Genomic DNA, 26,856 nt, shown 5'->3' with positions numbered 1-26,856 from the left:
AGCTAATTAAGTCCGAAACGGTCCAGGTCTGGGTCCTGGTACCCCAATCCGGGTCCGGTCTAGGTAAACCGTAAACGTGGTATAATTGAATTTTCTCTTCTTCTTCTTTTTTTGCATTAAAAATGATGATTACTCTTTTATTTTTATGTTGAAAATTACAAGTTGAGAAGATACACTACATGAACTGAAGTACGGATCAAAATTTTGATTAATCATAATCACTTGATTGATAAATCTCTAGTTCTGAAACATTGTCCAGTAGAGTTGGAAAAACCAATCGATCCCACATCAAAAACTCCGGGTGATATCTCACCAACCCTTGCACTGATTTTCAAAGGAACAATGTTATCAGCTCTGGTAATGCCTATATTTGCAATTTCAGTCACTGAACTAGCTTCACGAGCTGTTCTGACAAAGACGAAAAGTAGACCATTGCCATTAAAGACGAACCCAATATTAGAAATGCATCGCTTTGTTTGCAGTTTCTATTGCTTGAGCAGCTCTTTCCTTTGGGATATTGTCTCCAAAAAAGATTACATCAGGTTTTAGTACTCATTCGCACTTCTCACATACTGGTGGTATATGTGCACCATATCAAAAATTTACTAAGTTTCTTTCTCCATTAACTTATATATTTATTAATAAATCGTTTCTTCTACATCTTCAAATTCAAAACTTTAATGTAGAAACATCAATGCCATCCTTTATCGTAAACTATTACTACGACAAATGTCCAAAATGTTCCTAATTAGATCTTTCAAGGTTAAAAAGGGTTACTAAAGTTTTTTTTTTTCGTGCCCAGAGTAACTAAGCATTTGTCAGCCCATTGCAAGAATCTTAATTTGTTTGTGTGGTTGAAATGTTTTACTCTCAACGACATTAAATCAAATAAAACAAAACTTTATGGCTCATATGATTAATTTTTAATTGATTTTGAGTTGTTATATAATGGTTTCATATCAAATTTAAATTATCTATAAGAATCGATCTGAAATTATGATAATACTCTTATTGTTTCATTGAATATTCAATATAAAAGAAACACTATCAAACAACACAACTATAATATTACGAATAATGTGATTATCATTCTAATCAATGCACTAGGTTTGAACACATTAAAGATATGTACTACAATGCAAATCCTCCCCTTCTTCTTGACTGGCTCAACTTTGGAGAACTGAATAAGGTTTAGATCCAGGTCTCAAAATCGATATCTAGACCCTCATCGACATCATTGATGCTATGTTTCTTCATGATGTTTGATGTTTATTTTTCATGAGATCTTGTAATAAAAATGACTTTTCTTTTTTATTATTTTAAGATTTGTTGAGGTTTAAATATATATATTTTGCTGACCAAAAATATATTTTAAAATAATAATTTATTTTACGATTTTATTGATCAGTTGAAGTTTATAGATTTAAATTTCATCTATTTTACTAGATTATTTGATATATTTCATGTATTTTAAATATACATTTAGAAATCAGATTAGTACTTCAAAAATTGGTGACAGTTAGAACTAAGACTATGTATTTCAACAAAACAAAAATTTTAATTCGCACAATTCAACAACACATGAATATTGAAATTCTTGTTTCAGATATTAATAAGAACAAGAAACATACTTTCCATCCATGTCTTGGATAGCATCATCAGCTGATCAACGATTTGAAAATGTATTATAAGCACAAATCATACGTATCCCTTTTATATTATTTGAGGAGCATTATAGAGAACTAACCATTAGTTCATGTGTTATTTTCAATATTGTCATTTCCTACGTGGCAGCACCACAAGCTCTCTCACATCCTATATTTAAAAACTCTTTGTTAACTAGACTAATTACAAAAATTGCCATTGATCATTAAATTATAACTTGACTAATATAATATAAGCTTCTTCATTATTGACTAACAAAATAAATAACACGTCTACGTTTTAATGCTGTCATTATTGTTTTTCTATATTTACAAAGGCAATTATATATGAGATTACGATTTTGTGAGTGTCCATACACATGAAGAGGACTGTAACGATTTATACACTAAACTCTAGATCGAAAATATTTGTTCTAGACAGGCCCGGTCCTATGTAGTATCTTCACAAAAATATTGTTTTGGTTTTTACAAGTATTATTTATCATACATCATTTTATATATAGTTAGCATTATATATATAAACGCAATCTAAGTATAATGTATAACTATAGTGTATACAAATTAAATGTCTAAATATAATGTCATCACAATAGAAAACCCATATAAATCCGTTAAAGGACATATATAGAAATTCTGGTGCCTATAAAATTTAAGGTTATTGTAATCAATATTAAAATACAAATTCAAATCTTGGTGATATTAAAGAAACGTGATTTGCAAAGAAAACCGGCACATGATTGTTAAAAGGAAACTTCTAATAACTTTGATATATTTTTAATTTACGATTTTGTTAACATTTGATTATTTTGGTAACATTAATAGTCAATAATTTGCTACGCATTTAATTTGAGATTTTTTTAATATAATAAGGAGTCAATTATGGTTACAATTTTTTTCAAATAATTGACTGTTGTATATAAGGAAGTTAGATTATGGATTCAAATTATTTGAATTAATTAATAGTTGTGCGCCTTGCAAACTTTTTCTCAATTTTGTCATATATATAAGGAAGTTTGATTATAGTGTCTACAAAATTAAGGTAAGTTTAGTTAGTATATAATTGGAGCGCAAGTTGTGCAAAATTAAATAGGTAATATCAGTATTAATTACGGTGAATTGATTTTGTTTCATTAACCCTACACGAGTTTGACTTCTTAATATAAACTAGACCCTGATCCGCGCGCCAGCGCGGATATGAATTTTCAGTTTTTGATTATTTATTTAACTAAATAATGTATTTGTAATATTTGATGTATTATATTCACCAAGTAAATAATTGTTTGGCATCTTAAACCATCTATTTATGACGAATATTCGATATCATATAAAAAATAGAACAAACAGACATAATTAGAGAATTGTAGACGATATATAAAAACAATGGTTATTAATGTAAAATATGAAGATATATTATATTATGACTTAGTATGACATAAAAGATTATAAATTAGTTATACATGTTTAAAGAAAATACAATGATTTTTAAACTTCTATGAAAAATTTAACATATAAAAAAGGCGATGAATTAGTCATCAAATTGTAAATAATTTCATAATTCTATTAATAATAAATTATTTATAGTTTCTGTTTTTCGTCAAGATAATTATTAAATATCTATAACATTAATATGTTAAAAGGTCATATTATGAATGCCCATGTTGTAACCGTTTTTTCTGGGAAGTATAACAAAATAAATTACATTTAACTCTTCATTTTGTTTAAGTTCTGTGTCGGTAAAATATTAAAAAAATCTCTCTATCTTTTTCAATGTTCAATTTGAAGCTTATTATGCGAAAATCATACGCAAATATAGACAATTGGTTGAAATCTCTATATCTTTATATTCTTACAAATTTTAAATTTATTGTTTCCTCTTCTGCAAGCAAATCAATTACCGAAGTAATAGATCAATTGGTTGTAATCAAATCTATTCTTATAATTAGTGTAATTATGGTTACAGTTTCTATCTTTAATAGGTACATTAAAGATATGACATTGAAGATATTATGTTTTGGTTAATAGAAGATATTGGATTTTGAGTTTGTATTTATTGATTTGTTTTTTTATAAAGTTTAGAAAATCAATAGGATGATTGGTTGGTTGATACATCCTATAAGGAAAACAAAAACTATAGGTGGTTTCAATATTGTACATAGATCGATGCATGATGTAAGTTGACTATATAAAACTTGAGCATGATCATTTCAAACTAAAGTATAGGAAGGTTATATGCATTTGTTATATTGTAGTTAATATATTTCAAATATTACATACATCAAGTGATTCACGTTTTCGTAAAAATAAAATTCAAGTTCATTATTGGGTTGTACTCGTCTGTAATAAGCTACGTTAAATATGATGTATTTTTAGGTTCATTTAATGACATTAAATTTAAATTTGATTAAGGAAAACTCATTCATTTAACTGAAAAAGACAAACATAAAAATATGTAGGTTCATTTAATGATATTAAGTTTAAATTTGATTAAGGAAAACTCATTAATTTAACTGGAAAAAACAAGCATTAAAATATGTAGTTTAATTTAATTCTCAGTGGCATGGAAGTGTAAATAAGTTAAAAAAACTTAGGGGTATTTTTTAATGGGTACTTCTCTTTTAATAATATAGATATATGCTGTTTACAATTCATCGACTCACCACATCCTTCTTTTCTACTCCCTATTTATCTAAACATTCTCTCAAGCAAACATCAACATGATTAACATTGATGGGTTTTCCAAAATTATTTTTGAACTCAATGATGTTCCAGAAATCGATGCATTCAGAAAGAGGTATATCAATTCGTTTAGTGAATTTGGTAAGTAGGTATGTTTAGTTTGAAAAATTAATTCTTAGTTATTTCTCTCTATAGGATTGCAAACCACGAGTTCTAAAGACCTTTTTCACGGCATTTTGGTTTTATCAGTTTTTTATTTGTTTCCTTATAATTTTTTTTCTTCGTATTTTATTTTTCTATTACCTATGTTTCTTTTAATTTATAATTATAATTTTATTATGAAAGCAGTAATTCTATTTTCTATGTTTTGTGTTGTCTTAAATTCATAATAAATTAATATAAGTTATTGCATACTATTATACATTTTTCTATACAATATATTTAATTTACACATAACCAATTACACAAAAAATTTCAAAAAACAAAACAATTAAGCTTACATTATATATACATGCATAATTTCGTTTGATATATATCATTAAATCTAATATTTGTGCCTATAACTTTAAAAATTTTAATATCGATAAGTTAAAAAATAAAAATCGCTTTTGTTCACTCGCTCCGCGCAGGACGCGGATTATCACCTAGTATTATATTATATCACACGCAAAAGCAAAAATAATACAAGTAGCTGATCGTTAGAAGCTCTATAGATATTAATATTGAAATCTATTAACTATTACAAGCAGCATATTGAGATTTTGAGAGATATCTTCGTGGTATTTTGTTGAGCAGTTCCGATCGATCAATCCACCACTTAGTGGACTTACGAATTTCATGTTGCAACTCACCCTAATCCCGTAAGGGAAGTTTATTGCCCCCAGCATTACTCGTACTCTTATTAGAGTTCTTAACTGGAGATGAACCTGATCTTTCATTGTCTGGGTCTTCAGCTCCTCTGTTTGATTAACATTCAGGAAAACGGATTCGGAGATCATCCGAATCCGTTGCAGCCTTACCTTTCTACTTCCTTGGGTAAAGGACAGGACCTGTTCTCTAGCGATCTCTGTGTCCCGGAAAAAGACGGCTAAGGAAAACGGTTCAAACTTCAAACGTAATCTCTTGTTTTGGTTGGTGATGAACATAGAAGAATTTATAGTGCCTACATCAAATCTGATTTCCTTCACGTGTGCACTACGGATATCGATCGAAGGGGTACCTGGGTCTTCTTCATCAAATCTGATTTTCAACATATATTATGCATCTTTTTGGGTCTCTTCTTATTTGTCTCGTTATCATTACGTTCTTCTACCAAATTTTTGCTAATGTTTTCCTAATTTTTTGCATATTTTTGTCAAATATTTTTTTCTTTCTCTAAATAGTAATACAAAACATACAATCAACGAACCATAATTTCATCTTAAAATTCTTTTCAATCATAACATTACCTTATTCACTATATTATTTGACTTAAATGCAAAACATTTTTTAAATCAAAGTTCTCACATGATCTGTTAAATACAATCTTTCCAATCTTCAAAACCTAATTATTTATCAAACATATATGGACATTATAAGAGATTAGTAATTGTTATAGATACGACTATATTTTTATATGAAAATGAAATCATTATTTCTATAAATTGTTTTATATTCATTATTTTTGTAGTATATAAATGTAAAAATAATTGTTCAAACATTATTACACTTTCTATATTTTTGAAAATTAGCTACCATTAATTATGATTTGTAATATCATTTAGGTTATTTGGCAAGTGATAGTAATTAGTTTTATATTTGCCTTTTATTTTATATATAATTAAAATAATTTTTTTAAAGTTCCATTTATTATGTTATTTAGTTTATGAATATAAAAAAAAGAATTGATCATTTTAGTTGAGTTGTTTTTCAAGTTTTTTAATTGTTATAGGGTTAGAGTTGTGATGATGAACTGTGTATGCATTGTTCTCTACTTATGAAGGACTAAATTGTGTTAATAATGTAATTGATATAGTTTGTGGTGTTATTTGCTATGTCATTGGGACTTATTGTTTGTTTGTCTTTTTAATTTGTTTCTTGTACTGTTGAGAGTACATAAATTATATTAAAGTTGTTGAGAGTACCTTTTGTTTCTAGATATTTTTTTCTCCAGTTTAGTTGTGCAAGTTGTGTGTAAGTAATAATTTTTATTATCCTTACTATGTTTGTTATATGTTTTTATTTTATTTTTAAACTTGTTGCTCTTACCGGACCTTTAAAACAAATACATGAAAATTTGTAAAAATAACTATAAAATGAGTGATAGTTCTGAGTATTTGGGCGTTAATGGGTTTTAAACAAATTTATGCATTTCTCAAAAGAAGACAATAGCATTGGCATGTTGATATTGGGCATGTAAGCTATTTTTATAAGACAAGAGTAGGGAGCAGGTGGAGATGTTGTTGTTGTCTTTGTGTCTGTCAGGATTGTCTCTTGTATCTCCTCGTGTAGATGTGTTTGTTTATCTTTTATTTGACGGGTAATATGTAAACAAAAATCATTGTTAGCAGTATTTATCAGAGTTCGTAATTTACTTTGTTTTTTTGTTTAGGTAATTTTACTGATTTTGGTTGTCGTCTTCGTCTTCTTCGTTGCGAAAGTAAGTTTGTAAATTGTTAAATAGCTAGCTGTGTAGTTTGTATTTCTTTAGCTGACTCGATGTATGTGTCGTTGAGTTTTAGTTGAAGTGATTGGATTGGTATATTTGTTTTGAAGTTTACTTCTAAGATTAGACAAAAAAGAGAGATAATCATTAATGATTCGTCTTTTTTGGAATTCTAGTTTTTGGTGTTTTGATTGTTTGGGTTGTTGTGGTTTCTTTTAAGGTGTAAAATAAAGGTTTGTGTAAAATTAGTTTGATAAGTAAGAGAGATAAATAGACGACCACAGAATACGAAATATTTTTGATTATTAATGTTAGCACAATATAAATAATAATATAAAGAGAATTGTGTGTTGATTGTTTCTTACGGATCAATGAGGAGACGGATAAGGACTCGAGTTGTTTCTTTGGTAAGGTCAGAGCCCTGGACAGAACAGATTTGTCCAACCACATCTGCGAGTTTAAATATCAGTTATGATATCGAAACATAATATAAACTCAGAAGCAATATGATAATATACATGAGAGTTCTAGGTTTGTGTTCGCAATCACTTGGAAATTGTCGAACAGTCTAGTTATGACTGGAAATTGATCTCAGGAGCACCTGTGATGACTTCATCATTAATGGTTGGTGAGATGAAACGAATGAGGAATGGATGATCAGTTATCTTGTACATGCTTGAGCACCTAACAACCTCAAAACGATCAATTTTCACAATGGAACCGGCTTTCAAAAATGACATATAATGATTAGCACGTCCGGCGGGAATAAACCCGGAATCTGCAAATAATATTATTCAACAAAGAATCAGGAAATCAATTAAAAACAATTATATTAAATAAGTGTGATAAATCGAAGATTAACTTACTTTTTCATCAAGGAAGAGAATCGTGATTCCCATAAACTCACTATCTTTCTTGAAATTCAGGGAATCCCAGAAGCGAGGAGGTTAGAGGCTATGCTCTGACTACTACGACCAAGACGGAGAGACTCGAAGGTTGAGTGACGGACGCCGGGGATGCCGATTTGAGGAACTGGAGAGGCAGAAAGATACATTTTCTAGAAGCTGGTTAAAGCTAAGAGGAATCAATGAGTTTTGTGAAGATGCAAATTGGGTTCATCAAAAATGAGAATCATATATATAGGGTTTCGAGAAGGACTACAAATCAGGATTATTTATGATCAAGCGATTTAAGATGGGGAGATGAAGAGTTCACCGGTGAAAAAATAGATTACGAACAGACACACGCCGCAACTCTGTAACTCAGACTTGTCTAAGACAATGATGAAAAGAACCCTAACTCATGTTAAACAAAGACAGTTTACAATATGAGAAAACTATAATTGTTTTTCTTTTCATATAACGTGATGAATCTCATTTAAAAATGAGACTCATAATACACTTGTAGGCCTGGCCCACAGAAAAAACCAAAGAAGCAAGGATTTTCGACCTTCATAAATATATATTAGTTTCGGTCATCAATGTACAAAGCATCATTTAGTTTAGTGGTATAAATGATGGTGCTTATATCTCAATAACCCGGGTTCAAACCATGTGCTTGACACTTTTTTTACTCTTTTTAAAAGTGGAGTCCACAAAACGCTGACGTGGCGCGCTGAGGAGAGAGCAAAAACTCAATCATTATAATATAGATTTGTTGATGACACATATTATATATATACTAGTAGTATTCCGGCGCTACGCGCCGGATTCATATGTTTTGTTCGAATGTGAAATTTTTTTATGCGGTTTAGGGAAATATCATTATTGTAAGAACCTACTAAAGCTGAATTCTGCATATATTTTGTCAATTTTGATTTGCCAACTTTTTACTGTAAATTAATTTGAATCAAAAAAAATATGATTAAAATGAAATCATAGAAAAATGTAAGCTATTCCGCTTGATTTTCATGGGATCGTAGTTCTATTAGTCAGAGCATACCTTGTCAAGGGCAAAGCTGCAGCTTGAACCCCATCAGTTTGGTGGATTTAATAAAAAAATCTTTGTTTTGATTGTATATATTATTTTGGTTTCCACAATTTTCTTTTTAATTCTCTTTAACTTATGTTTAGTAGTAAAAAGGTCAGTGTAGTTCATTGTAATATTTTTTATTTGTGAAATATGAAAGCAATATAAAATTTAAATTTCCTACTTTTTTGTTCTTATGCATTTTTTCTTTTATTCTGAAAATTTATATACTTTGAGTTATATTTTATTTTTATTTTTATTGTTTATTTTTTATATTATATATTTTTATTATGTATTAATCTTTAACTATGGTTATTAACCTTTTTCTTGTTAATTTCTTAATTCCTTTAACCTTGATTTTGCTTACCAAATGAACATTTTTTTCATGCGATTCATTTTTTTTTATTGATTTGGATTTTATAAAACATGTTAAGCAATATTATAAATGAATTTCTCTTCTTTTAGTTTTTATTGGTTTCATATTTATTTTATTAAGTATTTTGTCGAAATTTATTATTTTTTAACTAAGCTTTTCACCAAGCTCAAGTTATGATTGTCACAAAATAATCATTTTTGTTTGTTCTATTTTGTTATTTTATTTTCAAAACAAAACTAAAATGTTTTGATTGTGTATTAATATTTAATTATTATTTTCTTTCTCTTTTTATAACTATCTTCTCCACATCGCCAACCTGAGTCAGGAAAAGTAAGTTAATGCATGCAAACTCACGTTTGGTTTTGTATATAACGAAAAGAGTAAGGTGTCCTATATTTGTTGTTTAATCAAAAGAGAAGCTACATCTACTATTCCAAAAATTTATGATGATGAATCAAGTATTGGAAATTAAAAAAATTAAACAATTTCAGGAGTATGTAATAGCTAGAGCCGTAAAAGATTCCTACAGTAATGAGATCAACGTATTCATATATGATATAAGTATATAACCAAGCAAACTAAAAAGACGACAATCTATATAATGTAGAAAAATTATTGACTCAAACTTAGCACGTTCAGTGTGGAATTGGTTCTTCACCTATATTAATATTGTCATGGATCTCTATGGTTGGAGATCTCAGGCTCTATGGTATCTTTTCCGGTGCTAAAAATGCATCAGGTTGAGCAGGTAGTACTGCTGACTCAGCCATGCTTCCTTCAAAAATTGGAGCAGTGTTACTTCATGTGGTATTATGTGAACCACTGCTCCTCATCACATGAGAGGGTTAATAGTGAGAGTCACAGCATCCAGAATATCATTTCCAGGGTAGTCACCACGTCCTTGTAAGCAAAGCTTTGATGATGAAGCATTGGTCCATCAGTTTTCTCAATGTCATCGACTTGGCCAGTGCAGTGGAATTCTACCGTACCGCCTTTGCGTCCACAGATGAAAAAAAAATAGAATGCATCATATAAGATTAGAAAACAGAGCCGAATAAATGCAGTCTAACTAAGTTAAGAGTACATACCTGAGGTGGTGAATTCACAACACAGACAATAAACTCCACAATTGTTGCTAACTCAATTTTCTGTACACCGCCATACTTGGAAGGAGTGGAGGAGCTACCAATGTCAGATCCACAAAACCTTGCAGGATTGTGTTGTACAGGGTATAAGTACGCAAGTTTTGTCAAAAGTTTTAGTTTGAATATACTATAGTCTTGCAGAAAGCTCTGGCTGGTTACACTTTCTTGGTAAAAGTAGAAATGTGTTCCGGAGGTTGCATTGAGGAAAAGGCGTCCTGCAATGCTGCGTAAGGTTAGCATGAAAGCTGTTATGATAATGTAATTGGAAATAGACGAATATTAATTTTGGTTTTATGTTCGTTGCAACAAAGACCTTAGGCTCCACAACACTACGCACTTATGTCTCATGGAACAGACTAACAATGATATCAAACACACTTACGCACACAATGGTTGCTCTGCAGAGTTGGTTGAGGTTCATTATAGTACCAGTTAAAACCAAGTAACGTAAAACACCATAACTTAAATCAAAGAAATATTTTTAGCAGAGATTTTCAACCTGGAAATTTAAGTGGTAAACCATTATAAGTTTGAACAGTCTGGTTCTCATTATTAAAGGTGGTTTTGATGCCTTTTATTTTCCCACAAATTGTCTAAGCGAAACAGTGGAAACAATGGTAGAGAAAGAATGTGCGAGAGAAACAGTGAAATTAATATAGGTAATACTTGAAAAGGATGGAAATAGAATCAGACCCGGAAAAAAAATCTGTGTCGGTGTTGGCCAATACCATAAGGTGTTCGTAATTGCAAAACCCAAAACTCTCCACTGGAATCGGTTTCAGCGACCTCAACAACACGGTTCGCTCCGTAAATCTAATAGAAACATGGATTTTTCCAAACCGGAAGTAAGGGTTGCTCCTTCATATGAAATACAAAACATTAAGCTAGATACTTCATTTTTTTTAAGGTGTTGAATAGTTGCACATTAATTGATTCCTGGATTTGTCTATCCTGAGAAGAAAAAAGAATATAACATTGATTTACTGCAAATAAAAATAGGAACCATCATAAGCATATCAATACCCATCAGCTCACCTCTTTTCATTACTTTATTAGCTTCCGAGAAACATATACGAATCTTGCCTGAACTGACTGTCTATAACCGCCTGACTCAAATCAGAGAAATAAAACTGAGAAATTGCCAACTATCATCCATTAAAAGAGAACATGAGCGATATATTTTTAGGTTTTATGAAAGTAAGGGAATTGCAGGGGCTCTCGGAAGGTGTAGATATACACAAAATTAAGTTTTAAAATGTGTAATTAAAGAATCAATGAAGAGGGGGTGGTTGTGAGTTTAGTGGGATAACGTGATTGAAGGTCATAACTACATCGCTACATCGCCAGAGAAGGTGAAAGAGAATCGGTAGGCCTACAGTTTCTAAGAGATAAAAGGATTATGGTTAAACCGGGCTAAAATTAGTATAACAGTAATATAAAGACAAATTAAACAAAGCCCAAACGAAAAATAAATCTATATTAAAACAAAGACAAAACAATAGGCCCAGCCCGCTAGAAATAACAAAAGCATTCGAAATCAGAAAATACTTAAAGTGCCACGTGGCATAAAATTTCTCTCCGTCCTTGCTGATAGAGAGACAAAAGTCTCTTTTATTGTATAAGATATATATATCTAAAAGAATCGATCTGAAATTATGATAACAATCTTATTGTATCGTTGAATATACATAGAACATTGAAAAAGACACTATCAAACTACATATTCATAATAATACGACTAATGTGATTATCATTCTAGTCTATGCACTAGCTTTGAACACGTATAAATCTTAAAACAATTGATATAACAGGAAAATAGACATTGCTTAAGGGATGAATGAGCATCCGTAGATTACCAACTATTTTCTTGTTTATAGGATCGATTTGGCTAAGCATTTGTCATTATCTTCAGTAAAGCATTCGTTTAGTACTCATATACAGTTTGTTGATTGCTGATAGAATTTGTTTAGTTGACTGGTTAGGAATAGCTTGATTGTATTGATTTTCTTTGATTGGCGAATGATTTTGTGATTTTAATTAGATTTTTTTGTGATGGAGTTTATTGGATATCATATTTAAAAGAACATGTCTTGCGATTAACAATTAACCAATGATATCAATTAATGATATTGAAACTATGATAATATATTATTCTATGGAGTTATTAATTTAAATTTTCTTTTCTGAAGTTTATATTTTAAAGACTTTTTTATCTTTTCAAAAAAAAACAATATTTCATTTCATGTTATATATTAATTGAATTTTATAAATTTAGTTTTTATCTATTTTAATAGTTATTTTATATATTTCGTGTATTTTAAATATTTATTTTAGAATACAAACATATTTTTATATGTAATTAAAGAGAATAACAATAAAATATTGAAATAAACAGTAAAATTTTAAAATAAAGTTATTGTAAAAATAGACAATAGAAAGTTTTGTTTATATTTGTATAGAATTTATATAATTTATATATACACTAATTACTAATTTATGATTTTAACTGAGTCACATATTAACTTAATTTTTTAAAATGTTATTATTTTATTATATTATATTTTACACTTACCAAATTTAATTTATAACATCGTTTTTTATAGTTCAAATCTACCGACATACAAACGTTAATCATCTTGTGACGCTAAAATGTGTCTATTGGTCACTATGGCATATGGGTTCAGAGCTCTAAGTCTAAACACATCATAACTAGACTTGTATCATGCATCCTTTATTTTAATTGTCCTTCCGCAGTTCAAACAGACAAACATTTTATTACAGACAATGTTGAGTAATGTTGCAAGAGGGAGGATTGGGCATAAGAAGATTGAAAGAAGCAAATATGGTCAGTTGTGTGAAGTTAATATGGAGATTCTTGCTTCTGATTCGATGTAGATAAATTGGGTTAAGATCTACTTGATTAGGAAGAGTTCATTCTGGATGGTGAAAGAAAATACACAAGCAGGCTCCTGGATGTGAAAAAAAATATTAAAATGCAGGAAGATTGCTAAGCGAATGTACAGGGTTGAAGTAAGGAATGGGGAAAAGACTTCATTCTGGTTTGAAAATTGGTCTCCAATGGGGTGCTTGAAGGATTTACTAGGAGACGGAAGTTGTATTGATATGGGAATCTTAATCAACGCGACAGTGGAAGAGAGTTGGAGGCATAGAAGAAGGTCTCATCGTGTATTGATTCTGAATAGAGTGGAGGAAGAGATTGAGAAAAGTCGAAGAAGTAGAGTAAATGAGGAGGATATTTCGCTATGGCTGAATGGGAAAGGTCAGAGAAAAAAGGTTTTCTCCACTAAAGGAACTTGGGAATTTATCAGAGAGAAAAAGCTTTGCTGTGAATGGGCTGATGCACTGTGGTTTAAGTATTCAACTCCAAGATACTCATTTATCTTGTGGATGGCAATGAAGGGTAGACTTGCAACAGGAGATAAGATCGAGAATTTGGAAGAGTAATATTAATGAAACGTGTGTCTTATGCAATGAGCCGTTGGAAACTCTTAAGCATTTGTTCTTCGAATGTAGTTATTCTGCGAGGATATGGGAGGTGCTAATGAAGGAAATCTTAAAGGATCAGTATACGGTTAGATGGATAGCTATACTGAGGCTTATGAGAGATTCGACAAGATGCAAGATGCAGCTATTCATCATCAAGTATATGCTTCAAGCAGCCGTCTACATGATATGGAGAGAGCGTAATAGAAGAAGACATAGCGAGGCGAATACTCCAACATAGTTATTGATAAAACTTCTAGACAAAAACATGAGAAACAAGCTTACATTGATACAGAAAAAGAGGGATGATAAATTTAGACAAGGAAGAAGTAAAAAGATGAGGAAGAAGTAGATTTTAATACATAGTACTTTGATAAAGGAAACACTATGATGTAAAAAAAAAAAAAATCTTTTTTAATTAAATTTAACATTCAATTCAAAAAAAAAAAAAAAAAGTGCACAGCTCTTATTATTGAGTAATGATGATTGAAAGACGGAGGGAGTGAGTCTGCGCAGGTTTGAACACTTGATAACACATGGAGCCATGAACATAACCAGTAGAACTCTCTTTTACTATTTTTTCCAAGTTATCAGTCCAGAATCTTAGCTTTCCTGTAGCTCTCCACCGAATCCACAAGTGTTTCCTCCAACGGCCTGAAAGTCCAACCCAACTTCTGCAGTTTCTCTGAACTCATCGTCGACCTTTCTTCCACTTCGACGTAGCTGTGACATTGCATAAGTAGAGCTTGGATCAACATTAAGATCAAGAAGAAACTTCAGACACTATCCAAAAGGTTTCTGACATTGTTATTGATGAAATAACCAATGAAGCTGTAACAAAGACAGCTATAGTAGTTTACTTGTTTGGTTACCTCTTTGGGTAGTTGTAATTAGGGTAAAGACTCTTGAGCTTCTCAATAACATCCTTTTCTTTAGCCTTGTGGGCTGTGCATATGTACCTTCCTTCAGCTTCTGGTTTCTCATAAACCAAAAGTAACGCTTGAGCCACATCACGCACATCTACAATAAGTCTCACTTGGTTCTCCCGTGACTCAAAACCCTCTGCAACCCATGTAAATAGGATCAAGACCCTCACAGATTCAACAACCCATATACCAAAGCTGCTTTGTAAAAATCCAAGATGTGATTATACCTTTGAGAAGCTTGGCGAGAGCAAGAGTACTAGCGTTCACGGTGTGCTGCTGCAGAACAGGTCCAAAGACCATGGTAGGGCAAATGCTGACGAGACTAATCCCGGTTCGTTTTGCAAATTCGAAAGCTTCACTTTCTGCTTGTGTCTTTGATGCACAATACCAATTCTGCCAAAAGGGACTAATCTCAGTAAACAAAAGATGTGGAAAATAACAAGTGAGAGATGATGGATTCAGGATGCGTTTAACCTCAGTTCTTTTGCAAAACTCCAGGTCTGACCAACAGGACTCATCTATGACTTGATTCTTTGACCAATTCGGGTTCATCATAAGTGCAGCTGCAGAGGAAACGTACACAACACGCTTAACATTCGCTTCCACGCACGCCTTGAGCACATTCAACGTGCCATCCACAGCTGGTGCCATCACTTCCACCTGCAAAAAAAAAAACAGTATAAGCAAATCGAGACAAAGTACGTAGCTTCAGAGCTATGCAAAATCATCACCTCAGGATTTGGGACTGAAGATGATGGAACAGGACTTGCGACATGGAAGACGCCGATGCAACCTGCAATTGCAGATTGAAGAGAGGAGTAATCAAGCAAATCAGCCTTGACGAGCTTGAGTTTGTCACCGGCTTTCTCCAGTTTCTTCAAATGAGAATACTTTTCGTTATCTATAACAAAAAAAAAGCATAAACTCCATGTGAAACTCTTGATCAGACACAACAATAGTGGTAAGAAAAAAACAAACTCAAAAGCTAAATCTGAGAAACCACAAAAGGATTGATTATAAACGAATCCAACTTAGCCCAAGATAATTTTTTTGTTTCACATGCACAGAGAATATTCCGATGAGATAGGAGAGATTAGAGGAGGAGTAAAGTACCAGGGTCTCTGACAGTGCCATGGACGAAGTAATCCTTAGAGAGGAGAAGATCGACGACCCACGAAGCAAGAAACCCTCCGGCGCCGGTTACGCAAACCTTTCCTTTCGCCACCACCGACATGTTTCGATCTCCGCGATGCTTATTCGGTCTTCTTCTACCTTGTCCGAGCGCCAGGTGTGTTCTGTCTCCACTCAATTTCGTATCCTTTATTTCTTTTGACTTTTTGTTGTCTCCATCCTTCTTTTATCGACGTGGGCTTTACCTTAGACAAAGCCCATGGGCCTAATAATTTTATCAGGCCCATATAAAGCCACGTGGATCAATCACAGACCAACAGATTGCTGGAGTAACCGTTCTCGGCGACCGGTTTAGTATTCGCAGTGGGCGTCAAGCAAATGAGAATCCAAATCGGATCATCAAATCAAAGTCAAGCGAACGTCACCGATGGGTAGCGATTGGGGAAGATCAATGGGGAAGGTGAGGTCTTTCGTGGGGAACTCCATGGGAGGTCTTAGAGGAGGTCAGAATCTCGCATCTTGGCTCGTCGCCGGAACAGTCGCTTACTATCTCTGGGTTAAACCGGCTCAGGATCTCAAAAAGGAACAAGAGGCTAGGGCACTTCTGGCGGTGGCGGATCGAAATGAATACGTGGAGAAGAGGAAACCAATCGCTGATCCTCAGGTCAATGAATCAATCATTTTCTTTTTTTTTGTTTGTTAGGATGGTGTTTTTATATGTTTTATCAATGGTTTGCTATTTTGCAGGTTACTGGTCTGGTTTATGGAAACAAGAACATAACCGATGATAAACCACAGGATTGAATACTTTGTTTTTGTTTTCTGCAAGTTTTTGAGAACATCTCTTTGTAAGTCTGTTAGCTTCGGCAGTTTTGTTTTGTTTATCCTATAGCTACGAAGATGGTCATTGTATAGACAAAACACTATAGTTGTGTGACTTTACAAACAATCGAATTTAAAAAAAAAAAAAAAAAGATGGAAACTATTTTTTCTGAAGGATTTATTATATGCGTTTGTGAGGTTTGAAAAGGGAATCTGAAACTTCGATTTTGACTCTATCAGCTTTCTCTTTACGATTTTGATGTTTGCTGCCCTTGTGTGGAAAGATTAACGTTGGATTCGAATTCTTTGTGTTATCATGCAAGTGTAGAATGCATCGACTTGTATATTTTCAGGTTCTTGCAATTAGTTTTGATTGGGTTTATTCTACTATGGTCGTGCTCTGCTACAAGGATTGGACAATTATGTTAGTTCAGTTGCAAACGGAATTGATCATCTTTTTATTATCATTCAACTCTGTCATGCGTTCTTGGAACTGATTCAGTTTGGTGTTTGTTACTTTAGTTAATTCTTTACATACTACTTGCATCAAGATTAGTGAAGGCGTGCAAGTTCTTTTGTAATCCTCAAAGGGTCATGAGTATAGACGATTTTGCTACAGAACACGAAATCAGTCCTTTTAATTTTGTGTGACTGAAAACCCACGTTAGGAGAGACAACAAAGTCTCCTTGGTGAAATTTGCTATTTGTAAATTGCACTGGACTCAAACAAGAACACTAACTTATGAGTTTAACCTGTGATAACCATAAAAGCTAAATGCAATCGAGCGACCTTCTTCTTCAAACATCTTCTCCTGCATTGCAATTTGCTTTAAATTCTCAGTTGGGTAGATGAGAATCACGCAGATCTTATTTTCTCTGGTAGTAGAGCTTCATTGTTTACAAGCTCCTATGTCTGGGCGGACCAGATATTTCCAGCTCATCTAGGTACTTTACTCATATACAGTGCACACCATTGTTTTCTTGTATCCATTTCCACAATGTCATTTATTCCACAGATCATGTTGACTTGTTCAATACAAAAGACGAATTATTTCCTTAAAACATAGTATTCCATTAGAAAATTATGAAGACGTACCCAAATTCTCCAGTTATAATTTTTAGAAAAGTGGGACCAACCAATAAGAAATATCGCAAAAAGTCAACGCCAACGACGCGTTCATTTGACTAGCAAAGTCTTTGCCGTCTCCTCCTCCTCTCTGTTTAAATCAGGAGAGATTACCTCAAAAGCCAAACACTTCCATCAAACAAACAACCACAACATGGCTGCGCGTACACTCCACGCGCTATCCACCTCCCCCTTGTTTCTCCTTCTTCTCTTCTTCGCCGCGTCTTCACCGACCAAAGCTCAGCAACCGTACGTCAACAACCACCAGCTAGCCTGTGAGAATCGTGACTTCGACAACATAACCAACGGCTTCACCTGTAACGGCCCGCCCTCATGCCGCTCCTACCTCACTTTCTGGTCTCAACCACCGTACAACACTCCCAGCTCCATCGCCGGACTCCTCAACGCCTCCGCCGCCGAGATCCAGTCCATCAACAACCTCACCTCCATAACCGCCACCATCCCCACCCGCAACCTAGTCCTCATCCCAACCACCTGCTCCTGCTCCGGCGGCGGTGGCTTTTACCAGCACAACGCTACTTACAGACTCTCCGGCCGAACGGTGGAGACTTACTTCTCCGTAGCCAACGACACCTACCAAGCTCTGTCCACGTGTCAAGCCATGATGTCGCAGAACCCTTACGGCGAGAAAAACCTAACCGCCGGGCTAGACCTCCTCGTCCCTCTCCGCTGCGCCTGCCCCACCGCGAACCAAACCGACGCGGGCTTCAGATACCTTCTTACCTACTTAGTCGCGCAGGGAGACAGCGTCTCCGCCATCGCCGAGATGTTCAGAAGCTCGTCGGCCGCCGTGAGCTCCGGTAACGAGCTCGCGTCGGACCGCATCTACTTCTTCACGCCGCTTCTCGTTCCTCTCAGGACGGAACCAACCAGAATCGTGAGTACTCCGTCGCCGACGCCGCCGGTCGCTACTCCGCCGCAGTCGCCGCCGGTGTCTCCTCCGGGGTCGTCCTCTTCTCACAAATGGATTTACATCGGAGTTGGAATCGGAGCCGGTTTGCTCCTCTTGATCTCGATCTTATCTCTCTACTTCTGTTACTACAAACGAAGATCCAAAACGTCGTCGTTGATAGAACAGAACAAGCTTACGGACTCGTCGACCAAACAGTCTCTTCCCACAACGTCAACAAACCAATGGTCGATCGCCTTATCAAACTCCTCAGACACCACGTCTGGTCTCAAATCAGCTATTGAGTCCTTAACTCTCTACAGATTCAGCGACCTTCAGTCGGCGACTTCGAACTTCAGCGACGAGAACAAGATCAAAGGCTCGGTGTATAAGGCAACGATCAACGGAGACGACGCGGCGGTGAAGGTGATCAAAGGAGACGTGTCTTCCTCCGAGATCAGTCTCTTGAAGAAGCTGAACCATTCCAATATCATCCGTCTCTCAGGCTTCTGCATCCGCGAAGGAACCTCGTACCTCGTCTACGAGTACTCAGAGAACGGTTCGGTTAGCGATTGGCTTCACTCGTCTAACAAGAAGAAGTCTTTGACATGGAGACAAAGAGTTGAGATCTGTCGGGACGTAGCAGAGGCGTTGGACTATCTCCACAACTACGTAACGCCCCCTCATATCCACAAGAACTTGGAATCCACCAACGTGCTTCTTGATTCCAACTTCAAAGCCAAGATTTCGAATTTCGGCGTCGCGAGGATTCTTGATGAAGAAGGTGATCTCGATCTTCAGTTGACCAGACACGTTGAAGGAACACAAGGCTACTTAGCTCCGGAGTACGTCGAGAACGGAGTCATAACTCCGAAGCTAGACGTGTTTGCTTTCGGAGTTGTGGTTCTTGAGCTTCTCTCGGGGAAAGAAGCGGCGACGGTGGATAAGGAGGAGAAGGAAGAGATGTTGTTGTGTAGAGAGATAAACAATGTGCTTGGAGGAGAGAATGTGAGAGAGAAGCTGAAAGAGTTTATGGATTCATCTCTTGGGGATGAGTATCCGTTGGAGCTGGCTTTCACTATGGCTCAGCTGGCTAAGAGCTGTGTGGCACCTGATATTAACTCGAGACCGTCTATTGCTCAGGTTCTAACCACGCTCTTGATGATTGTCTCGTCCTCCATTGATTGGGAGCCTTCTCATGACCTCCTTCATGATTCGGGATCTTTTGGCAACTAGTTATTCTATTTTATTTTGTTTTGTTTGTCAATAATTGAGTTTAGATTTTAGATTTTGTGTAATATATAAGATGAAGGACTATATGGCTATAAAATCTACTGTAACTGAGCAAAATAATTACCACAGTGTTCAACAAAAGCAATGAGAAGATTTGAATGTTTTTCACAATTCTTGTAGACTAAATTTTAAACTAATCTCACTCTTAGATTATTCTTGTTAGTTTGTTTTACAGGCGCTTACTAATTTCTGTTTAAGACAGAGAAACTAACAAATATAATTTGCCACATTACCACAAATTAATACCAAATATTTTTGACTAAAAGACTTTAAAGAAAAATACACATACGCCAGGTGGTTCAAAAGTACAATCACTCTCCTCGCTTGCACGACTCTCTCCTCAACCCATCTCCAATCTTCTCCCTCCTTCCACAAATATAATTTTAGAGAAATGTTTGATATGATCATTAATGATTCGAAATTCAAGAAGCTAGGAAATGGTGTTTGTTAGAAATTACATGATCAGATTACTTGTAAAATTATTTTTATTAATCACTTTAATTAATACCATCAACATATTGTTTTTTTGGTAAGCAACCACAAAATGCAAACGTAAACGCCTATAACAAAAAAACGAAGACAAATCATAGCCCATATAAACTAGGCCCAAACACACGTGAGTCCATCTACACGCTTATAAGCTGTGGAACCCTCGCTAACTAACGGCTATATCCACTTGAATTTCAAAACTGTCTCAAAAGTCTAACGAAGAAGAAAGAACGAAAGAAACAACAACAATGGCGGAAACGAGGGTCGAAATCCCAGATCCAGAAACAGAGTTCTTCGCTTCCAAACAAGAGACAGGACACGAGTGGGAGCTTTTCAAGGAGAACGTCCGGCCTCTAAAGAGAGGACGAAACATCCGTCTCCTCAACCATGCTCTCAAATCTCACTGTGACCACCAATTAAGAAAGACCCTCATCGAGAAACGAAGGTAAAGCTTTCAACTTTTTTCACATCTAAATCCTCTATTGGGTTTCAATCGAAAATCACTCATTTGATTTTTTGATTCTTAGGAAGCTGATTGAGGAGATAGACGAGTACGATGGTGATGACCCTCTCTTCCCATGGATAAAGTGAGCTCCTTTTTTTTTATCTTTTCTTGATTATAAAAAATCTTCTTGATCCTGAGCTTTGAGCTTTCTCTACAGGTTCGTTAAATGGGTGCAGGAGGCGTTTCCTCCGGAAGGATAGTGCTCAGGGCTGTTGGTGATATACGAGCAGTGCGTGAGAAAGTTCTGGCACTTGGAGCGGTACAAGGATGATCTTCGTTACCTCAAAGTCTGGTTGGAATATGTAATGCTTCTCTCTCTCTCTTTTAGCTCAATTGAATGATCTTCTATTGTATTGGAAGAGTAGTTACTAAACGGGAAGTGGTTATCTTTGTTTTGAAGGCGGAGCATTGTGCTGGTGCTGAAGTGATTTATAAGTTCTTGGAGGTTAATGTTATTGGAAATACACATGCTTTGTACTACATAGATTATGGGTTGCATATGGATTTTACGGGTAAGGTGAAGACGGCTAATGAGATCTTCAATCTCAGAATCTCTAGGTGAGTCTTCTTCGTTTTGGATTCTTTAGGCTTTTGTCACATGGTTTGGTTGATAAAAGTGTGGAACTGTGTGCAGGAATACAAAGCCTGTGGAGAAGTTGAATGAGGCTTACAAGAAGTTCATGGTGAGAACTATGAGAAGGTCCAAAAGTGTTGATGATGTAAGACGCTTATTCTGTTTGTAAACTGTATGTTTCTCTATGCGATTTGATGCTTAATGTTTTGCACCTAACAACAGGAGCCAAAGGAGAATGAATTACCGTCAAGAAGCTTTGGGACTGTATTGTCTAGAGGAGATAATAATAGTGAGTCACATTAATTACTTTGGAAGTTTTATTAATATGTTCTGTTAAGCTCTCTTACATAACCAATGTTTTGTATAGATACAGGAAGGCAGGCGTTAGGACCACAAGCAAAGAGAACAAAGCCTAATCAGTAAGCAGTTTTATTGGTTATGTATTTCTCGCTTTATGCATATATAAACTTCACAAAAACTCTAAATTATGCTGATTTTTGTAGCTCATCCAAGGCACCTTTGGCTGTCTACAAGGACACTGCATCGGGGGATCAAACAGAGTCGGACAAGTCAAAACCAGAGTTTGGTTCTTTGCTTATGCTTGGAGGCAGAGGAGAGAGGAACAAAGAGAACAATGCTTTACCTGGAAAATGAGCATCATTCAAGGTTTTGCTTCTGCTCTAACATACAAAACTAAACTAAACTTGTCTCTGTAAACTGATCATTTACCTGCAGTTGATATATATATATAAATATATATATATTCTGACAGGTTCCTCAGAAAACTATTGTGAGAACTGCTGCTGCATCTGCTTCCTCCTTTGAGGTTTTTGTCGACGAAGAAAAAGATTGTACAGAGTCAGTTAGACAACTAGTTTCTGTTTCCATAACAAGACAGAGATGTTTCGTTATTAACTTTAGATTATGAAACTGAATTCAGAGAGTAGAGAAGAAGGAGAGTGAAACCATCTCATCATCATCAAACATTTTGCCGCTTAATGATGGCCGTGAGATAAAGAAGTAAGCATAGAATCCCTTCTTGATTCACCTAGACAATTACCACATGGCTTATGTATCTAATGATGTTTCCTTTGAAAAAATACTGTAAAGAAACAGAGCTGCTGCGACAGAACCCTTTAAGACACTTTCCTCCCAGCAGCTTCCTACGATGATGAGGTTCATCATCTTTACAGACAATCATAATAGACAACGATGTTCTGAAATTTGAAATTTGAGCTTTTGTCTATAAGGGGGTGATTGGTAAGTGTTGTGAGTGCTCTAGACAGCCTCAAATCTCTTTACAGCCCCAAAATCAAAGCAATCATGCCCTGGTTATCTTTTTAAAACTCAGCCAAATCCATATTTTGCTTTAGTTTACGGCTCTGGAAAGCAAATTCTCTACAGCTCAGTTTTGTGAGCTTTCCAAAAGAAAAAAGGAATATTTCATTTAACTTTTATTCAAAAAATAAGATAAACACTAACGAAACCTAAGATAAACACTAAAACTAAAAGCCCTAGTTGTAAACATATATATACTACCTACGTAAGAGAGCCAAAAAAATCCAGAGAGAACAAGAAGAATAAGAAAAGGCAACAAGAAGGTACGTAACCCATCTCTTCGTCTTCTTTTATGTTATCGTATCTGGTCTTCTTTTATGTTATTGATGTACGATGAAATTTGATTATGAACACTAGTTCCATGGAAAAGAAAACCAATTTTAAATGTCTTTTTTTTAGAATTCTTTATTTTTATTTATTCAGTAAAATTATTATTATTATTATAAGTTTTATTTTGTTTCTATTAGTATGTTGTTTAATATATATATATAATACTAATCTACAACTAATGTATACCAATCGTGCTTTAAAAAGAAAACCTACAGCTAAGATCTTACGGCCAAAGTTTTACAGCAAAAAAATCTACAGCTACAGCAAAAAAATCTACAGCTACAGCAAAAAAATCTACAGCACTTGTTCTACAGCAAAAAAGTTAAAGCTACAGTTTTTACCAATCACCCCTAAAACTCCTTGTGTTTTTTGCCTAATTGGGTTTGTGTTTTGTGATGTACAGAGATTTGTGTACCATAATGAATGAGCTTTTCATGTTTCTTGAAACTTATGTGTTCTTTTAATTGATTCTAGTTTGTTACTTTATTATAACCATGTGTACTGGTTGGTATCATAAATTCATAATATTTTGTATAATTATGGAGCTAGTCCTAATTCTCAACAATTTTTGTAAATTTACGAAATAGATATTTTTAATTCATGTAACTTTTTTTTTTCCAACTAAGATTGAACAAAATATGCCATAAAGAGTCTACAGATACTCCACGAACACTCTCCAGACTCCACACCTCCAAAAACACTTGTATATATGCGAAAACGATCCTGGAAGTCCTAATGTGTATCTTTATCCAAAAGTCATTTTAGTTTACAAAATATTTTTTTATTATTATCCAATAATCACAACTATATACTACTATATGTTAATTCCCTGTATGATTTGTTTTTAATTAAGGAATCACGGATGACGATACCGTAAATGTGGTCACGCCATTGGTTTATACTTTATATGAAATGTCTTTTGTTGCCTATAGTTTTTTGGTCTAGTAGATAGACGCGTATGAGTACAAAAGAATAATTCATTGGGTACTCCTTCGGGAAAAAAGGTGGCTTTAAGCTGAGGGGAGGGGGCATTAATCAAAGCATTAATAGCGTCATTTAGTAAGATGATTAAAAACAAATGATGCGATTTAGGAGATAGACTTCGAGTGGTAGGTACACAAGGGAAATTGAGAAAAATTAGTGGTAAGGGGCATCATTTCCTTTCTCCCAATACCTTTCATTTACCACTTCAAATAATATACATAGTTTACGATTTTTCTTAGTTTTGTTAAATTATATATTTCATATTACAAAAATAATTTGAAATTTAAATGTGGTATGTACTACTACTCTACTACCATATTAATTTTTTTGAGATTGAATCTTGGCCGTAGAAAATGAGGGGATGATAGTGATGTGTCAAGAAAATTAGCAAATAGCCCAATCAAAGCAAAGTTAGTCCTTAATTGGACTAAAATATTACTTACCTACTTGATTATGCCTTTAATTCAACAAAATCTACATGAACCTTAAGAAAGGGTTAAGGGCCGACATTAAAAATAAAAAAGATTTAAGGGTCAAATTATCTACATTTACCAAATTAAACAAAAGATTAAAGAAAGCTTTATTATACATAAAAGGTCATTATCTCACAAAAATAAACCCTTCACCTCTTGTTGTTTTGCACTCTCTCCATCTCTCCGCCGCCAAGGATGAGACGAACACCATAACGGGATGTCCTCACCATAACGCCGTTAAATCTGAACCCGTTTCAACACGTGCCATTCAAAACGGAGAATTACAAAAGGGATTAATTAAATAATATTCCGTTTCAATGGCTCTGGAACAACAGTTGGGATTAGCAGTGACCGCCGTTGACGGTGACGGTAACGGCGGTGGTGGAGAGAATAGTGCGCCGTCCAACGAAGGAGGCGATGACAGCGTCAAGACGGCGAGGCTGCCACGTTGGACGAGGCAGGAGATTCTGGTGCTGATCCAGGGAAAGAGAGTGGCGGAGAACAGAGTCCGGCGAGGGAGAGCGGCGGGCATGGCGCTCGGGTCGGGTCAAATGGAGACGAAGTGGGCGTCTGTGTCGTCTTACTGCAGACGCCACGGAGTGAACCGAGGGCCGGTTCAGTGCCGGAAAAGGTGGAGCAACCTCGCCGGGGATTACAAGAAGATTAAAGAGTGGGAGTCTCAGGTGAAGGAGGAGACGGAGTCGTATTGGGTGATGAGGAACGATGTTCGTAGAGAGAGGAAGCTTCCTGGTTTTTTTGATAAGGAAGTGTACGATGTTGTTGATGGCGGCGTGGTTCCTCCGGCTCTTGCGCTTGGCTTGGCTCCGGCGTCGGCGGCGGCGGAGGGAGTGTTGTCTGAGTTAGAACGGAGAGAACCGGCGCCTAATAAGTTGCTTCAGGGTAAGTTTGAGATCAAACTCAAAAGTGTTATATATGTTCGTCACAGTGACGTCAGTTCTAATGAAAATAATTTGTTTTTTCATAAAGATGTTTTTATGGACAAGGAGAAGCAAGCAGCGTGTGGAGCAGATGATCAAGGTTTGTGTTTTTGTCGTTTTTATGTTCTGTCAGAGATTATTTAGATCGCTCGTGCTGGGATTCGAAGCCGTGACGTGGGATGTTTCTGAGGGGGTTTATCTTTTGATAAAATGTGTCAATCAGGTGTTACGTTTTGGTGCTTTGGACTAATAAATGTTTACCTCTCTTTGTCTCATCTCAGTTATTATTTTAAGAGCTGTAAAGTTTATATTGACTATGTAGTTATGTTGAAAGATGGTTTCATATTATCAAATGTTGATGACTAGTTGTGGTACCAAAGCTGCGTGGAAGGGTCGACACTTTCTTGTTTTTTCACCATAAGTTTTTTGAATTTTGGACTTGAAGGTAGAGTGAAAGAGAAAGATGCAGAAGCAGCAAACCCAGAAGCTGGTTCGACATCACAAGAGGCTAGAAAGCGTAAACGAACATCTGCTAGTGAAGATGAAGAAAAAGAAGAAGAAGCCACAAAGAGTATGGATAACCAGTTGATACAGATACTGGAAAGAAACGGACAGTTACTGGCGGCACAGCTTGAAGTTCAGAATACAAACTTGAAACTAGACAGAGAGCAAAGAAAAGATCATGGTGATAACTTAGTCGCTGTTCTCAGCAAGCTCGCAGATGCTGTGGCGAAAATCGCAGATAAGTTGTAGATGTATATGTGTAGATTTGGTCGTATATATTGCTTCCAGATTACTTCTCATTATTAATCTTTTTTTTATCTCTTATTTACCACCATTATTGATTGGATATTGATGCTACCAGAGGGGGCTATACATGTTATATAAACATGGAGATTTATAAGGTTTTAGGTTTTAGGCTTTAGCCTGATTGAGACATATATGAACATGAGACATCGGTTAATTATCTTTGTTTTACCGTTTTGACTAACTCAGACACCCCTGATGGCTCACTATAGGTGGATGATTTGTTGCATTTT

General features: G+C 34.9%; 5 protein-coding genes and 1 long non-coding RNA gene across 7 annotated transcripts; 4 read left to right on the top strand and 2 right to left on the bottom strand.

Moving 5' to 3' along the window:
- Positions 1-9,857: 9,857 nt before the first annotated feature.
- LOC106374402 lies at positions 9,858-12,173 on the bottom strand. Of its 2 annotated transcripts, none has more exons than XR_007322606.1 (4): positions 11,509-12,173; positions 11,167-11,424; positions 10,417-10,696; positions 9,858-10,320 (listed from the first exon to the last, which is right to left on the bottom strand). It is a non-coding gene; the product is annotated as an uncharacterized LOC106374402 (long non-coding RNA). The 2 variants fall into 2 exon arrangements; XR_007322605.1 differs by having other exon boundaries at positions 10,417-10,688; positions 11,509-12,133.
- Positions 12,174-13,551: 1,378 nt separating this feature from the next.
- Positions 13,552-14,218, top strand: LOC106373084. Its single transcript, XM_013813312.1, has 2 exons — positions 13,552-13,934; positions 14,008-14,218. Exons 1-2 carry the CDS (start codon positions 13,552-13,554, stop codon positions 14,216-14,218), a joined length of 594 nt encoding a protein of 197 aa, XP_013668766.1.
- A 28-nt stretch (positions 14,219-14,246) lies between these two features.
- Positions 14,247-16,261, bottom strand: LOC106375839 (cinnamoyl-CoA reductase 1-like). Its single transcript, XM_013815843.3, has 6 exons — positions 16,017-16,261; positions 15,635-15,804; positions 15,378-15,563; positions 15,131-15,296; positions 14,850-15,039; positions 14,247-14,700 (listed from the first exon to the last, which is right to left on the bottom strand). Exons 1-6 carry the CDS (start codon positions 16,135-16,137, stop codon positions 14,568-14,570), a joined length of 966 nt encoding a protein of 321 aa, XP_013671297.1. The 5' UTR covers positions 16,138-16,261; the 3' UTR covers positions 14,247-14,567.
- Positions 16,262-18,086: 1,825 nt separating this feature from the next.
- Positions 18,087-20,296, top strand: LOC106375840 (protein LYK5-like). The gene has a single exon (XM_013815844.3). The coding sequence runs from the start codon at positions 18,137-18,139 to the stop codon at positions 20,126-20,128; it is 1,992 nt and encodes a 663-aa protein (XP_013671298.1). The 5' UTR covers positions 18,087-18,136; the 3' UTR covers positions 20,129-20,296.
- Positions 20,297-20,542: 246 nt separating this feature from the next.
- LOC106374403 (mitotic spindle checkpoint protein BUBR1-like) lies at positions 20,543-23,204 on the top strand. Its single transcript, XM_022700518.2, has 8 exons — positions 20,543-21,119; positions 21,202-21,261; positions 21,337-21,481; positions 21,580-21,737; positions 21,814-21,898; positions 21,976-22,042; positions 22,121-22,172; positions 22,257-23,204. Exons 4-8 carry the CDS (start codon positions 21,679-21,681, stop codon positions 22,405-22,407), a joined length of 414 nt encoding a protein of 137 aa, XP_022556239.1. The 5' UTR covers positions 20,543-21,119; positions 21,202-21,261; positions 21,337-21,481; positions 21,580-21,678; the 3' UTR covers positions 22,408-23,204.
- Positions 23,205-24,866: 1,662 nt separating this feature from the next.
- Positions 24,867-26,807, top strand: LOC106375841 (trihelix transcription factor ASR3-like). The gene is made up of 3 exons (XM_013815846.3): positions 24,867-25,778; positions 25,866-25,916; positions 26,262-26,807. The coding sequence occupies exons 1-3, from the start codon at positions 25,196-25,198 to the stop codon at positions 26,567-26,569; spliced, it is 942 nt and encodes a 313-aa protein (XP_013671300.2). The 5' UTR covers positions 24,867-25,195; the 3' UTR covers positions 26,570-26,807.
- Positions 26,808-26,856: the final 49 nt, after the last annotated feature.

The sequence above is a fragment of the Brassica napus genome, chromosome C4, assembly GCF_020379485.1.
Source record: "Brassica napus cultivar Da-Ae chromosome C4, Da-Ae, whole genome shotgun sequence".
In the NCBI taxonomy this organism is placed as follows: domain Eukaryota; kingdom Viridiplantae; phylum Streptophyta; class Magnoliopsida; order Brassicales; family Brassicaceae; genus Brassica; species Brassica napus.
This window is presented reverse-complemented; position numbering and strand designations above follow the sequence as displayed.